Here is a 16655-nt window from a genome sequence, read left to right on the forward strand (position 1 = left end):
TAGTTAGAGGGTACCACTAACGACACAAATAAAAGCTGTCATTCCTCTGTCTTGTTCAGCTCCATGTGCCGTTCAGGGCGTAATCACCCAGCTGAACTGCAGCACCAACGCTCTGAGCATCAGCTGGACGCCTGGGTCCCTCCCGGTCAACTACAGCACCAGCGCCGTGTCTGCTAGCGGCTCCGCGCTTAGCTGCTTCACGGACGACTACAGATGCACTTTAGCCGGCTTGCAGTGCGGTCAGCGCTACACCGTGAGCGTGAAGCCCATCAGCAGCACATGTGAAGGCCGTAGCAGCGTCCCGCAGATTGTGAATGCAGGTACGTTCACCAGTCAGAACTGTTCCCACCCGATACAAAGTTACAACAACTCTGAACCCGAAGTGATCCGTGCCATCTTAGTCGGCAAACGCAAAGCATAGCGGACCTGCGGCTAACGAGGCCAGCAAAAAGAAAATATGCGGATATTCTTGACAAATGTTATAAAAAGATACATGAACAAAATGGCTGGTGTCAGGATCAACCCACATGAGACGGAGAAGGAAAATATGTCAGACGATGTGGACAAACTGCCTCCGATCTCATACTACCAAACAGTTACTTAGCTAGTGAAGAGGAAGAGTGAGGAACATGGAGGAGCTTCATGGCCGGAAGACCATGGACTCATGAAATCAATGTGTAAACAAACTCTTCATGTGAATAACAAAGTTCTGGTGACTGGCAAAGTAAGTACATCTAGTAACAAACACGTAGGCTCCATGTCCACCTTAGCCAGCAGATAAAAACTACATTAGTTAAGCTAATTTTGCTAGCTCAGGAGTAAGTGCTACAGTAAATATCAATGATGTTTATGTTAGTATTACACAGAGGTGGGTAGAGTACTCTAGTAGTTGTAATGTACTTAGCTTGTCTGTACGTTTTATAGGAATGAGGCAAGATCCAGTTCTAAGCTTGTGGATTGTTTATTGTTGTCATAGCAACTCCATTAGCAACTGCCTCCCAAGATGGCTGTCAGTTACAAAATTTGCAGAAGTGTGACATTACATGAGAACGATGTATGTATAGTATCCATAGATCTCCTCCCATAGTTCACATGTTGGTCTTGAGGCCATGGGTCCGCTATGCATCGTGCGCCGCTTGCCTACCAAGATGGCGCAGATCTCTTCCGGTTCAGACTTGTGGGAAGATGTATAATCACGTTTCTGATTGACGTCTTCTTCTTTTAGTCCCGTGTGTCCCAGTGAACGTCCAAGGCAACGTGGAGTGCTCCACCAACACCCTGCAGGCGTCCTGGGCTGCAGCTGCCGGAGCTACAAACTACGTCTCCACCCTGACCGGACCGGGAGGCGCCTCCACTTCCTGTCTGACCGCCAACCAAACCTGCACTTTCACCCGTCTGCAATGCGCTCAGACTTATAATTTCAGCGTGGTGGCCGTCAACGACAGGTGTAACAGCACAAAGAGCAGCACTGTCTCTGCAAAAACTGGTAAAAGATTACATTTAGTACCGGGCAGTTACTATTATATGTATCATTTTTCTATATTTTGTAATATTTTCCATGGTAATTGATGATAATTACCTCCTGCTCCATCAGTCATCATTTATTTTCTTCCACATCAACTACGAGAACTGTAGCTCAATTGCATTCAGTTATATTTTCTTCCCAAATGTTTTTATATCCACAATATTACAAATGTATGGAAGACCATTTCTGCCATTTTGATGACAAAAAATAGACTTCTCTCATAATTATGACTAAGCTATATGATAAGTATGAGATTGTTATCATCTCAAACTTACCATATAACTTAGTCATAAGTTATACAAATTAAATACATTTGTATTTCATTTGTATGGAAGCCCATTTCCGCCACTCTGATGGGAAAAAAAATAAACTTGTCTCATAATTAAGCTATTTCATAAGTATGAGACAAGTTTATTTTTGTTCATCAGAGTGGCTGAAATGGGCTTCCATACAAATAAAATACATTTGTACTTCATTTGTAGATGAAATATAAATGTATTTGAATTTCATACATTTCCATTTGTATGGAATGTACTTCCATACAAATGAAATGTGTTTCATTTGTATGGAAATACACTTACATTTCTTTCATAATTATGACTAAGCTGCATGATAAGTATGAGATTATTATCTCATACTTATAAATAATAACCTCATACTTATGAGATAGCTTAGTCATAATTATAAGAGACGTATTTCTATGTTTATTTTATTTTTTCCAGAAATGGACTTCCATCCATACAAATGAAATATATTTAATTTTAACTGACAAACTCATATATAACAAAAATAACTTATGAATTTATAAACTTTACAAAATGGTGACTACACTGATTTATGTAAAATGTTTTTAAAGAAACATTTTGTAACATAGTTACTTTGTTAACCTCTTTTCCTTTTTTAATGTTTCTATGCAATGCAGTTGACTTGGAAAACAATTCATGCCACTTGAACTGAAAAAAAAGGATGATTATTCAGGTGGAAACCTGGTTTTAATTTTATTCACCATATCTTTGTTTGCTTGCATGCGTCTCCAGCTCCATGTGACCCTGCAAACGTCGCCGCGTCTCTGAACTGCCTCTCTGAGGTGGCGACGGTGACGTGGAGCGCCAGCGCCGGAGCGAACCTTTACACGGTCGTCGCTCAGGCCGGCGGACTTGTGGACTCCTGCAACTCGACCGGAACCTCGTGTGAGCTGAGGGAGCTGCAGTGTGGAGAGAATTACACCGTCACCGTGCTGGCCGGGGACGCCAAGTGCAACAGCTCCATTCTGGCCAAAACCAGCATAGTAACAGGTGAGAACACTGTAAAAACACAAAGTCTCACCAAGTCAGTTTGGTCCAGTTTCTAGTTTAAATATCTTAGTGCACATAAAATAAGACAAAACTAACTTACAAGTAGCTTTTCAGCAAGCTACATTAGCTTGTTTTAAGTAAATGTGTCCTTAATATTCATGAAAATTTTCTTACTCCATTATAAAAATAAAGTTTTGCCATGTTATAAATTAAATAACTGGACCTTTTTCCAACAGTGTTAAAGAATTATTTGCTTAAAATAAGTTCTTACATCTTACTGAAAAGTTACTTATGAATCAGTTTTGTCTTATTTCAAGTCTGCTAAGATATTTACACACTAAACTGGACCAAAATTATCTGATAATATTTAGAGTTTTCTTTTTTCACTGAACATTGTAAATTTAAGTTCTTGGAATTTTACCTTACAATTTTAAACCAAACTTTAAATTAATTAATGTGAAACATATTTATTATAATGTAAATTAAAAGCCCTGTCTTAATATATAAACGGTTATTGGTGTTTAAAAAAGATAATCAAAATACAAACTGAATATTTTTACCAATTAAAAGTAGTAGAAAATACTCTGCAGTTAATAAAAATAGGAATAATTTGCATGGTTATGTATTATATGTTGTTACAATAAAATTGTTTGTTAAAATATAGATATTTTATATATTTACCAAATAAATAAAGCCACCAGTATTATTTTAATCTAAATCTAAAAATGATTGAATGTACAAATAATTGATTCACATTTCAATATTTATTTAGAAATTAATTTAACTACCTAATTCACAGTGGTTGTGCTCCATTGCATTAAAAATAGTTTAAAATGAGACAAAAACTCATCAAATTCACCCAAACATTTGATTGAATCACTTTGACTTGGTCAGTTTTAGCACCTAGCTTAGATTTCAAACATGAAATATCATATATGTTAAGTTACATACTTATACATAAATTGCCTTAATATAAAAAAATAGTGCAAATTTAAGAAACTTAAAGAAAAAGGGTAAAATTGAATGTCAAAGGGAGAGAAAGTGTCTCAGACTCTGCCTGATTACCAACTAAAACACACATTTATAAACTTTCTAGCATTTAATTTAAACATTTACGTCGTTAAGACGTCGCTCTAAATAACACGACTCATATTCTGTGTTTTCTTTCCATGCAGCTCCCTGCACTCCAGTGATCAAGAATTACTCTCATTACTGCGTCACTAACCACACTTTGGTTTCGTGGGTTGAGGATAAGGACGCCGTTAGCGTAGCGGTCAATGCTACGTCCGACCGGGGTCACTCGCTGACCTGCAGCTCTTCCACCAACAGCAGCTGCATTCTGGGTAACCTCCTGTGTGGACACACCTACACTGTCCAGGCTGTCGCCATCGGAGTCCAGTGCACCAGCAAACCCAGCTCTGCTTTCCAGATTATCACAGGTTTGAGCAACACAAAAATACATTAACTTATATGGAGCTAAATTAGGCTCAAGAGTCATAATGTGCACAAGATTTGTATCTATCAGTAAAGTTTATTTGTGTAGCACACTTCTGTAACAAGACGGATAAAATGGTAATTCTTTTCCTCAAAATTGCCTTTTATCTCTGATTTTTGACTTTTATCACATAATTATGACAGTTTCTGAGAAATTAGACTTTTCTTGCAGACATTTAACTTTTCTCTCAGAATTTTGACTTTTTTTTCTCTGAATTTTGACTTTATCAGCATTTTGAATTTTCTCAGAATTTAACATCTTTATCTCAGAATTTTAAAATTTTTTCATAAAATTCTGACTTTAATATTTGAGATCAAAAGTAGGAATTCAGAGGAAAAAGGTGTAAATTCAGATAAAAGTCAGAATTCTTCATTTTTCCCTAATCGTCCTCCGTAGGTTAAGGTTCAGAAATTCAAGCTTTTCTTCTGCCTTAAACGCATCACCTAAGAAAATCTTGAAAGCTGAAGCACAGGCCAGCTGACCGTGTGAACCGGTCCGTCTGCAGCTGGTGATTCAGAAACACGCCTTTGCAGATTTGTATTTGTAAAGTATTACTACACATACAGTTTGAAGCGTGTCAATATGAGAAACTTTATTCTTATTTCAGTGTTGAAGTACACGTTCATGCATTTCTGAATTATGTTGTACACTTACAAATCTTGTTGTATGCTTTTTGAATCTTTTTGAGACCAAGTTGTCTCCATAGTTTCCATTAAATTGGAGCTGCTTTCTCTCCATCAGCGCCCTGCACCCCGGGCAACGTGGAGTACCAGTACTACTGCGGATCTGGGATTGCTCTGGTGAGCTGGGACGAGGCTCTGGGCCGGGACAGCTACTACGTTCGCGCCCACGCGGGCGACCACTCCGTCTCCTGCGCTGCCAGCCAGGACACCGACTGCTCTCTGCCGCCGCTGCGATGCAGCCGCAACTACCAAGTAGAAGTCATATCAATGGCTAGCAGCTGCAACAGCAGCATTCCTGGAGTCACTCACATACAGACCGGTGAGTCACGTTGGTCTGCAGCCAGCGATTACTTTAGGGCTGCAACTGTAGATCTGTACTGTAAATAAAGCCCCGTTTGGTGTCACTTCCTGTCAGCTCCCTGCGCTCCCACCAACCTCAACGCGTCCCTGTTGTGTGAGAACAACACGGCGGAGGTGAGGTGGCAGCCCAGCGACGGAGCGGTGCTGTACAGCGTGACGGCCACTGGACGAGACGGCGACCTGAAGCGCTGCACCACAAACACCTCCACCTGCTTATTACCCAACATGCATTGCTCTCAAACCTACCTGATCATCGTCAGCCCCTCCTCTAACCAGTGCAAAGGCCAAGACACGCAGGTGTACACCTATAATACAGGTGAGACATAAATGTCAAACTGTAACTTCACAGCGCCCCCTAGAGGATGTGGGGAATGTTCTTTCTTCTGCCAAAGCACAACATCTTACCAAGTACTTTTTAGTTTCTAGTGCAAATATTTTTTTGCACTTTGCAATGGGACAAAACTAACTTACAAGTAACTTTTTAGCAAAAAATAAAAACTATTTTAAAGTAAATATCGATTAAAAACTACTAGTTCCACTGGCAGTTTTGTTATAAGTGAATATTTATCACTTATAACATTGGAAAAATGTCTTGTTATAAGTAAAATAATCTCCCAATGGAACTAGTATTTTTTCAATATTAAGGAATTATTGACCTGAAACCAGTATCTGTATCTTGCTAAAAAGTTACTTCTAACTTAATTTTGTCTTATTTCAAGTGTGCCAAGATATTTGCACTAGAAAATAGGCCAAAATACTTGGTAAGAGTTTGTGTTTTTGCAGTGTAGTAACATGTGAAACACATTCTTGATAATAAAAATGCACTGCCAAAACACTAAATCTTACAAAGTAACTTTGTTTCAGTTCTACTCTAAATGTCTTATTACACTCAAAGTAAGACAAAACTAACTTACAAGTAACTTTTCAGCAAGAAATAAAAGCTTGTTTTCAGTAAACAATTGATTGATATTGATGAAAAATTACAAGTTGTAAGTGAAATAATCTGCCAGTGGAACTAGTAGTTTTTCATTCAATGAATTCATGAATTTTATTTGTTTAACACATTTCAGCAACAAGGCAGTTCACATTGCTTCACATCATAAAAACAAAAGTCATAAGAACAACTTAGAAACCAGGAACAAACATCACATCGAGTTCCATCATCAAAATCATCAACACGTATGAAATATGTTGATAAATGTTTCATTTTTTATGGTTCAAAAGCAACTCTAAACAGGTGAGCCTTGATTTAAAGGAACTCAGTGTTTCAGCTGTTTTGCAGTTTTCTGGAAGTTTGTTCCAGATTTGTTTTCCAATCAAGTTCCTGTATCTTTCTGAAAAGTTACTTGTAAATTGGTTTAGTCTTATTTGAAGTGCAATAAGATATTTGCAGTAGAAAATAGACAAACTACGTCGTCAGATTTTGTGTTTTTGCAGCATAGCAAAGTAATATTTCTTAAAACCTCTCCCGCAGGCTCCTGTCCTCCTACAAACATCCGAGCGTCTTTGCAGTGCGATGGCAACGTGGGTCACGTGACCTGGGACGCTGCGCTGCGAGCCGAGAAGTATTACGTCACGACCGTGCCCTCCGTCCTGGACCGACACGTCCACAGCTGCTCCACCGACGGAACCAACTGTTCGCTCACGGACCTGCACTGCGGCGAGACGGTCGCCATCACCGTGGCAACCATAGAGCGAGGCTGCCGGAGCGAACCCAGTGACCCGCTCATGTTCAAAACAGGTCAGACACACAAACTGTGGTCGGTGTTTAGCAATAAGTCAACCGTTTTGGTTCCTTTCACATTAAAAAAAACCCATTTCACATCGGACAATCTCTGTTCACCGAATTAAACAGTACTACATTGTTTTATTTTTGTTTTTTTGAAAAATAAATAATTTCAGGTAAAATATTTATTTTGAAAGCTACGCAAACCTGTTAGAAGGCAAAATGCAAAAAATAAAAATAGTGCAGAGTTAAACAAAGAAAAGAGTGAGGAAAATATGTTTACTTATAAAAAAAAGGACATTTGAAAATAGACAGAGACACAATATTGTAGCTGGAGAATATAATTTATGAATAATAAAAAAATATTATGCTAAAAAACAAATGAATTCAAAATGTGCAAAAAATTAGAAAAATTAAATTGTGAATAAACTTTTATCAAATAAGTAGAAAATTTAAGTAATTAAATAAGAAAAGGAAACTATAGAAATGGTAAGATTATGAATAAATTGGAAAATTAAATAATAGTTATAATATTAAACTTATACTGTTGAAAATGATAAATATTAATTTATACTGTACTGCATTATCACTTAACTTGTGAAAGTTCTGCTTGTTTTTATTTTTTGATGCAACATTTGACACATTAATTACTTTATGAAGTATTTATTCTAATTTTAACGCCAATTTTACATGCTCTGTCCTCCATATACTTTTTGCTCATAGCGATAAGTAAATGCTTTAAATTACATGTTTATAGGTGCAAATTAGTTTTGTATTTCTAAATAGCAATAGAAATAATTGATTATTTTCTTTCTAAATAGAAATGAGATGATGTTCTGCATTTTTTTATGAATTCTGTGGTTCAATGAATTTGAAATTAAATATTACTTTATGTGAACTTTTACTACACAACAAATAGAATAACATATATTTTTCCGTCTTGTTTACAGTGATCTGCCCGCCCAGCGCTGTGGCGGCTGTGACAACCTGCAGCAGCAGTGACATCACCGTTAGCTGGGCCCTGAGTCCGGAAACCGGAGCTCAGTACTTCATCCACGCCCAGAAAGACGGCGGGTCGGCCGCCAACTACTCGTCGTCTCAGCCGTTCCGCGTGATCAGCGGGCTGCGCTGCGGCGAGATGTACAGGTTCAAGGTCGCCGCAGTGAACTCTGAGTGCAGCAGCATCTTCAGCGAGCAAATCGAAGCTGAAACGGGTACATACCAGCTGCAGTCAAATACTTTTGATTAAATAAAAGATTTTCATGATGGAAGGACAAACACCATTTTACAGGTGGCTTGTGTTGACCTGAGATTAGCAAATTAGCTCTAGACACTACAAACTTTCTTAAAGCTGCAGTTTGTAACTTTTATGATAAAAAATATTCCTTAAAAAATGTATCTCTTTTCTCAACCAGTCAGAGCCAGGAGGCGGGTCTTAGCGCTGTCAATCGCACTCCATGCGGTTGACAGCTTAAGGGAGAATGTTTAAATGTACACTGCAAAAACAGAAAAGCATTTTTGGTCTAGTTTCTAGTTGGAATGTCTTAGTGCACTTGAAATAAGATGTAAAAAGAACTTTTCTTCAAGATATAGGAGCTTATTTTAAGTAAATAGTACTTTAAAATTGATTAAAAAAAAGGTAATTCCACTGGCAGATTATCTCACTTATAACAAGACATTTCTCATTAATCAATAAAATTTTATTTGTATAGCACATTTCAGCAGCAAGGCATTTCAGAATGCTTTATATCATTAAGCACAAGAACACAACATTGGATCAACAATCAAAAACATTAAATTTCTTGCCGAGTCGAAGTTCTGCCCTTATGGGTACCTCCTCCAAAAAAAAAAGAAGTGAAATAATCCGCCACTGTAACTAGAAAATGTCCATCAATATTAAACACTTGGTGACTTAAATCAAGCGAATATATCTTGCTAAAAAGTTACTTATAAGTTAGTTTTATTCTTATTTCAAGTGCACTAAGTTGTTTGGAATGGAGACTAGACCAGAAATACTTGGTAAGACTGCATTTTCTTTGCAGTATAATTGGAAATAATATTTAAATATAACTACAATATTACTGGAATTTTATATTATTTTCTATTTTCATTTAAGGCTGAATATATATTCTTCTTGTGCTAGACTTCCAATCAAATTTCATGATCTATAGTTGTCAAATTAAAGTTTTATCCCCTTTTCAGTGCAGTTTTTTTTTATTATTCTTGTTTTCAGCTCCTTGCCCTCCCACCAACCTGACTGTAGAAACTGAATGCAGCACCAATCTGGCGACTCTGAGCTGGGCTCCCAGCAGATACGCCGTTTCCTACACCGCCACCTACACCGGTACGCACGGTCACGTGGTTTCCTGCTCTACCAACACAACCAGCTGCTCCGTAAAGGTGGACTGTGGACACCAGTACTCCGCCGTTGTGGTCGCCTCCACTGTAACCTGCAACAGCAGCCAATCAACTGCTTTGACCTTTGACTCAGGTAAGTGAAAACCTGTGTTTGTTTGTGTTTTTTAATCTGCTCTGACAGATTTACGATTAATTGTAGATTAATGCTTCATTAGATTAATATTAGTTATAATCGATTATCTAATAGCATCCGAGTAGTCTTTTAGTGTTGTAGTTTGGCCTCCATCCAGTAGAGGGCGCCGCTGGTCATCCTTAAGCAGAGCTGTTGATACAGACATACAAGATGGCGGCGCTATGTAGGAACGGCAGGAAAGAGAAGCCACTCAGACGGAACCCGGTTTAGCAAGAAAATGCACTTTATCTGGTTCTGTTTAGAAATAAACAATCGACAAACCGTTGAACAAAATCAAGCGACTCTATTTTTAATAGCTCTCATTTTTCAACCAAAAATAACTAATGTTCCAAGGTGATAAAGTCTGCATTCCTCACTGACAGTAATTTCAATCTCTGTTAATTGGGGATTTAGTGTTTAACATATTTCAATTATTTCATATTTTATGTCTTATTCAGCAACCTGATGCATTCCTGTTTTGTTGTATTTTACAAATATGTCTTAAGTTTAATTATGCGAATTTATTTAGCCCTTTCAGTGTGGTAGTTTGGCGGTCGACCAGCAGAGGGCGCCATTGCTCATCCTTAATCGGATCCGTTGATACAAGAATTAAAGATGGCGGCGAGATATAAGGACTTCAGGAAAAACTTTATCCAGTTCGGTTTTAAAATATAATCACTTGTCAAGCTGCTGACGTTTTACCTTAATTCAGGCGAGCAGCGTTAACTTCTCTAAAAATTGCTGATGTGCTATGAAGGTGATAAAGTCTGAACATCTCTGACCTGACAGTAATTTTTATGAGCATCTCTGTTCAAGAGGGATTCACATAAATTAATCTTTTCATCTTTTAATTTTTCATTCAACAACCTAACATGTTCCTGTTTTGTTATGTTATATAAATATGTAAGTGTAATATTGTGAGAATTAACAATTATGTTTATATACTAAGTGTTTTACACAGCTGATGCAAAAAAGTGTTTGGTTTTAAACTCGGCTTATGAAAAATGAAGCCCAGTTTCCATCTTGATGCAATTGAAAACTCAGTTTTTTAAGAACAATCAACATTATTTTTACTCATTAATTTACACATTGCATCCCCAATCTGCTCGTCTCAGAATAATTAGATAAATTAATTTATAAGCACAGTTGGGTAGTAACTAGTTACATTAACTCAGTTACATTTACTTAAATTCACTTTTTGGAGTATTTTTACTGCGCTGTACTTTTTACTTCTACTTCAGTAATTTTATTATGTAAGTATTATTAAGTATTTTTTCTCTTCAGTGAAATTTCTGGATTTTCTACCCACTGAATGAAAAGCAAACACATTTTAACCAAAATCCACCAGACAGACACACACCTGCAGTTTCTGTTAAAGTTTCATCAGTTTTTATTGAAAGAAACTGATTTGGATAAATTTTATTTTGCCTGATTTTATTTATTTTGTTACTTATATGAATTATTGTCATTTTGATAATTAAGGCACCTAAATTTCCACTTAACTTCATATTTTGGTCGTCTGATGATGTAAATATGAAATGATTGATAATTTGATCAGTTACTCAGTACTTGAGTAGATTTTTTTTACCAAATACTTTTTTACTCTTATTTGAGTAATTTCTTGGATGGACACTTTTTACTAGAGTAAAAACAAGTTGAAATATTGCTACCTTGAGTATAGTTTTTGGGAACTCTGCCCTCCTCTGCTCATTGATTGATTGATTGATTGATTGATTGATTGATTGATTGGTTGATAACCAGCCTCTTCCTCCATCAGCTCCGTGTCTGCCTGACCAGGTGGAAGCAGAGCTCGACTGCACGGCCAACTCCTTCTCGGTGCAGTGGAGAGGAACCCTCGGTGACGTTGACATGTACACGGCCATCGCCATCGGCAGCGACAACACGCGTGCGAGTTGCGACTCCGCCAGCACTCAGTGCACCATCCAGAGCCTGAAATGCGGCGTCCTGTACAGCATCGCCGTCACCACGGCCTCCATCGACTGCGGGACCATCGATGGCTCAGACTACCAGATTTACTCAGGTAAAGAAAACCAAAGCAGATTCAGCTCCACCTTCTGCTAAAACATAAGGGACTTATCCAATCACATGGATAATCTAGCAGAGGGCTACAGCTACTGATTATTTTAGTAATTGATTATTTAGATGATTAATGATTAATTGGGTAGACAAAAGGAACATTCTGCAAATTTTCATTTAATGTCTTAATCCTTTTTGAAATACTTCCTTTTTTAAACGACAACGTAACCATTTTATTTCCAAAAATGCAATAGTAGCGTACCTTAAGTATAAGCTTGATCATTTGTAGATTTTTAAATATATCTCCAGATGTGAGTGGTTCTGTGTTGAGGTCATGAATTTATATAATTAATTACACAGTAAAACACAAAATATTACCAAGTCTTTTTGGTCTAATTTCTAGAGCAAATATCTTAGTACACATGAAATAAGACTAAACTAACTTACATGTAACTTTACAGAAAACCACAGGAGCTTATTTTAAGTCAGTAATTCCTTAAATTAGATTTTAAAAATGGCACCAGTTTCTCTAGCACCAGTTTCACTTCTGGCATTTTTCCTGTGTTATAAGTGAAATAATCTGCCTGTGGAACCTGGCATATATCTGTCATAACATCTCTTTTATTAACGTTTTCTTGATCTTTTGCTCCAGCTCCCTGCAAACCAGACAACGTCTCAGTGAACCTGGACTGCAGCACCGCCGTGGCGATGGTCGCCTGGGAGAACACGGGTCCAGATCAGCGTCAGGTGGTGACCGCCGTGGACAGCAGAGGACAGACCAGCTTCTGCAACTCTAGCAGCTCCAACTGCACCTTCCACCAGCTGCAGTGTGGGAATAAATATGCCATCGACGTCGTCGGCTACACCAACTCCTGCAGCAGCGAACCCGCTGCTGCTAAGGAGCTCAGCACCGGTAAGAGCTAAGCAGCTCAACAAACTGAGAAACAGTTGGTCATAATTTGTGTTAACTACGACAAATGTGCAATAACAGAGTTTCTACAGGTTTCATCAAGTCAAATTTAAGACTTTTAAGACCATTATGATTAAAATTTAAGACCTATATCACAACAAAGCATAGAAATATGTTGAGAAGGGTTTCTTAAAGCGGACGTTTTTAAAGAGCAAACACTGATTGGCTGGTTCCAATTCTTAAATATTTTTATTTGTTTTGAACTACTTCAGTAAGTTTCACGTGATTCCAGCAGCTAATGCTAACTAGTTGCTAATGCTAGCTAGACTCAAACATTTTCCTGGTATAAAAGTCCCAAAAGAACAAACTAACAAAGAGTAAATGAGATTATCCCAGTAACAAATTTTGCTGAATGATAAATTGTCCCAGAAGTTATTGAGATAATCAATAATTTTGTTGTTTTGAGACCATTTTCAAGTCGTACGATGATAACTTGAAAAAAGAAATAAAAAAAGACAAATGCATCATGCAGATAGAAATTATTGAGCTCTTTTAAAATGATCATGCAGTTGATTTATTACTTATAGTGACAAAACTTACAATTTCTTTAATGAATTGAGGTCATTTCAAGGCCTTTATTTTAGACATTTAAAACATTTTAACTCTTTAACTGTCCGTGCATTGACTTTATTTCAAACCAATCCTTAGAGACTACAATTGTCCTTGAACAATTTCAAATGAATCTCTGTTCTCTTAAAAGCTCCCTGCATCCCCACCCACGTCAAAGCAAGCGTGGACTGCGACAGCGGCATCACGGCCGTGACGTGGGACGAGGCGCTGGGCGCCACTTCGTACGTCGTCTACGCCTGGGGAAGCCTCGGCCATGAAGCCCAGTGCAAGAGCGAGAACATCAACTGCAACTTCGTCAACCTGGAGTGTGGGCAGGACTACAACGTCACAGTGGTGGCTCAGCATGACACCTGCGTCAGTGCGCCGAGTGAAGCCATCACCCTCAGCTCACGTAAGACGGACACGAGTTCATAAAAAATGACAAAATCAACCTCAAACATGAAAAGCAAAGCTTTCATATTCAGTTCAAACAGGAGTAGGAAGAATCCAATTGTTATGAAGTCCTGCCTACAATTAGATATACATGCTGGGCTTTAGTCTAAAATGTAGAGTCCTAATCAATCATTCAATCAATCAATCAAGTTTATTTGTGTAGCTCATGTCAGCAACAAGGCAGGTCAGGCTGCTTTACATCATAAAAGTACACACAGTGAACCATTGAGAAGACCAGTAAATGTTGCCACTGTTACACACCAAATATGTCGGCCATTGTTTCATTTGTTATGATTGGAATGCGACTCTAAGCAGCTGGGTTTGTAGAGTGGATGCACCGATCGCAGATTTTTCACCGATCTTTAAGAAGCCAGACCTGCCAATTCTGATTTTGGCCAATGCCATTTTTTTGTCTGAAATGTTGATAAATGTAGCAAGAAACTCGCTGAGTTGGCAACATTTGTTAACTGCAAACATACAGAGATGACCTGGTGGGCCGGTCTGCCAGTCAAACCTCTCTAACAGCAGAGCAGAAGAGGACAGAGGCTGATTTCTAGATAAGATCGGCTTCACATGTAAATATCACCCCACCACCGATCTCCCAAAATGAAAGAAATTGGCGCAGAAAAATCGTTGCACCTGGTTTTTAGCCCTGATTTAAAGGAACTGAGTGTTTCAGCTGTTTTGCAGTTTTCCAGAGGTTTGTTCCAGATTTGTGGTGCATAGAAGCTGAATGCTGCTATGGTGCTATGCTATGTGCTCCATCTTCCTGGTTTTAGTCAGAACACTGGCAGCAGCGTTCTGCATCAGCTGTTATGGATTTTTACACATTTATTTTATGCTTCATGTCACAATTTTTACATTTTTAAAAAGTGCAGTTAATTCAGACCATACAGTCATGTTTGGAAAGACAATGTTTTCCTTCTCTATATAAACCAGCTGATGTTCTTTGATTTATCATTTGGTAAAACCAACGTAAAACATTTTCTTTTGCATCCTCCTTTGTTTAGGTCCGTGTCCCCACAGCGCCTTGCACACGTCGCTGGACTGCAACACCAATGCAGTCTCTGTGTCTTGGACTCCTGGCAACGGCATCCTCCACTACGACGCCTCGGCCGATCCTTTTAACATGGCGGAAGAGAAAAGCTGCTCAACCAACGGCTCGTCCTGCAACATCACGTCTCTGCGCTGCGGCGAGAGCTACAGGGTCGGCGTCAGCGGCCAGGGGCAGACCTGCCCCAGTCCGTCCCAGTACTGGAACACAATAAACACAGGTAGGCCTGGAACTTTAGCAGTGAGTTATTCTGACGATTAATCGGATAAAAAGCTGGCACACTCTACGGATTTTTTATCTAGCCATTTAAGCCTTTTTTATACAATACAAGAAATTCATTGAAATATACAAATAAATAAGGAAATAAACTTTTTATTGCCTAAGAATTTGAACCAGGTGAAGCTAAAACTATCCCATTAGTTTTGGATAAAACATATTTACAAACAAATTTGTTTTAAATGCAAATGTACAGTATGTATATGTTTTTTTTACAGCTTTGACTTAGTTTCTGCTCTGAATATTTTGTTTTTCCAGTAAATGGCATTTTGACTCTGTATACTCCAGTTACCAATTAATCGATCACTAAGTTGGTTGAGGATTATTTCAATAATCGGGATTGATCTGATTAATCGTTCCAGCCCTAAATACAGGTGGGGTTTTTTTTCCAACCCTTGGATTGGAAAAAAAGCTGCTGCAATTAAGCTGCTGCTGGCCACACCCCCCAACTCAGTGTTTACACTCACACCTGAAAATGGCTGCCAGCAGGTCAGCAATTATACAACTGTAAATCTTTGAAAAACAGAAGTACTGCTGCACAACTAACAAGAATGCAGCAAGTGGTTTATGAATGTTAAGTCAACAACAAAACGCTTGTCTTCCCCAGCAATCATTGTACAGCGCATACAGCAGTACAACCAGCTGCCCAAACGTGACACAGCTCTAACTGGGTTGCTAGGTAACAGGTGGAACTCGGCCGGGGTTGCTAGGTGACCTTTGTCATCTTACATTCCAGAGGTTTTTACATTTTCCAGAAACCAACAAACTGAACTTATTGCTAAAAAACAATTGGATGGTTTTCTTTAAGCATTTTTGCTGTTTTTGAAGCAGTAGAAACCCAAGTGGAAGTACAAAAATGTGCAAAAAAGGGAATTTTGCATAAAAGTTCCTCTTTAGAGTGTCATTTAATTTAAAAATTAATTTGTTTTTTTACAAAACTATGCTTTCCCTGTGGCACCTGCTGTGCTGTGATGGTGTATAAAAACGATCCCTTTCCCTCCACCAGCTCCGTGTCCTCCCACCAACCTCGTGGTCAGCTCTTCCTGTACATCCAACAACATCTCGGTGTCGTGGCAAGACTCGCAGGGTTCCACGTCCTACATGGCCGTGGCTGAAAATGAAAATGGTCGCCAGTGGTCATGCAACACAAGCAGCAGCACCTGCCAAATACCTGAACTGCTCTGTGGACAGAAGTACGACGTTTATGTCGTCGGTATCGATTCAACCTGCTTTGGAGCCAAGAGTGAAATAAAAACGATTCGCACTGGTGAATATGAATAATTACCCTGTTTTCTGCAAAAAACTGCTAAACCTGCTGGGTGATTGGGCCTTCAGATAACTCTTTGTGCCTCCTCTGTAGCTCCATGCGTTCCAGAGAACATTCAGACACATCTCGACTGTCCGTCTGGACTCCTCAACGTGACCTGGGAATCCACAGGCTACTTTATACGCTTCCAGGCTTCCGTAGCGAGCGGCGAGGGTCACGTCAACATCTGCACCACGGGAAAGAATTACTGCCTGGTGCAAAATATGGAGTGTGGGACGACGTACGATGTGACGGTGACGGCCCAGGATGAGGCCTGCAACAGCTCCCACAGCCCTGCAAAGCAAGTCAAAACAGGTGGGCCAGCTACAGAAAGGAACAGAATGAGATCAAAATATAACACAACACAAGTCGACAGATTCACTGGCTACAGTTCTA

The 16655-nt window shown here is 38.8% G+C and overlaps 1 protein-coding gene across 1 annotated transcript in view; it reads left to right on the top strand.

The window, feature by feature from the left end:
• fndc7b (fibronectin type III domain containing 7b) overlaps positions 1 to 16655 on the top strand; it is a 57530-nt gene that overhangs the window by 12914 nt on the left and 27961 nt on the right. Inside the window, exons 15-29 of the mRNA XM_007576904.2 lie at positions 60 to 320; positions 1226 to 1486; positions 2563 to 2820; positions 3996 to 4259; positions 5057 to 5317; positions 5414 to 5674; positions 6833 to 7099; positions 8035 to 8298; positions 9318 to 9575; positions 11392 to 11655; positions 12304 to 12564; positions 13322 to 13582; positions 14634 to 14897; positions 15960 to 16220; positions 16314 to 16574. Of these exons, the coding sequence (XP_007576966.1) occupies positions 60 to 320; positions 1226 to 1486; positions 2563 to 2820; positions 3996 to 4259; positions 5057 to 5317; positions 5414 to 5674; positions 6833 to 7099; positions 8035 to 8298; positions 9318 to 9575; positions 11392 to 11655; positions 12304 to 12564; positions 13322 to 13582; positions 14634 to 14897; positions 15960 to 16220; positions 16314 to 16574 (3927 nt within the window). The remainder of the gene's footprint in view (positions 1 to 59; positions 321 to 1225; positions 1487 to 2562; positions 2821 to 3995; positions 4260 to 5056; positions 5318 to 5413; positions 5675 to 6832; positions 7100 to 8034; positions 8299 to 9317; positions 9576 to 11391; positions 11656 to 12303; positions 12565 to 13321; positions 13583 to 14633; positions 14898 to 15959; positions 16221 to 16313; positions 16575 to 16655) is intronic.

Source organism: Poecilia formosa, unplaced genomic scaffold (assembly GCF_000485575.1).
Source record: "Poecilia formosa unplaced genomic scaffold, Poecilia_formosa-5.1.2 Scaffold419, whole genome shotgun sequence".
Classification (NCBI taxonomy): Eukaryota; Metazoa; Chordata; class Actinopteri; order Cyprinodontiformes; family Poeciliidae; genus Poecilia; species Poecilia formosa.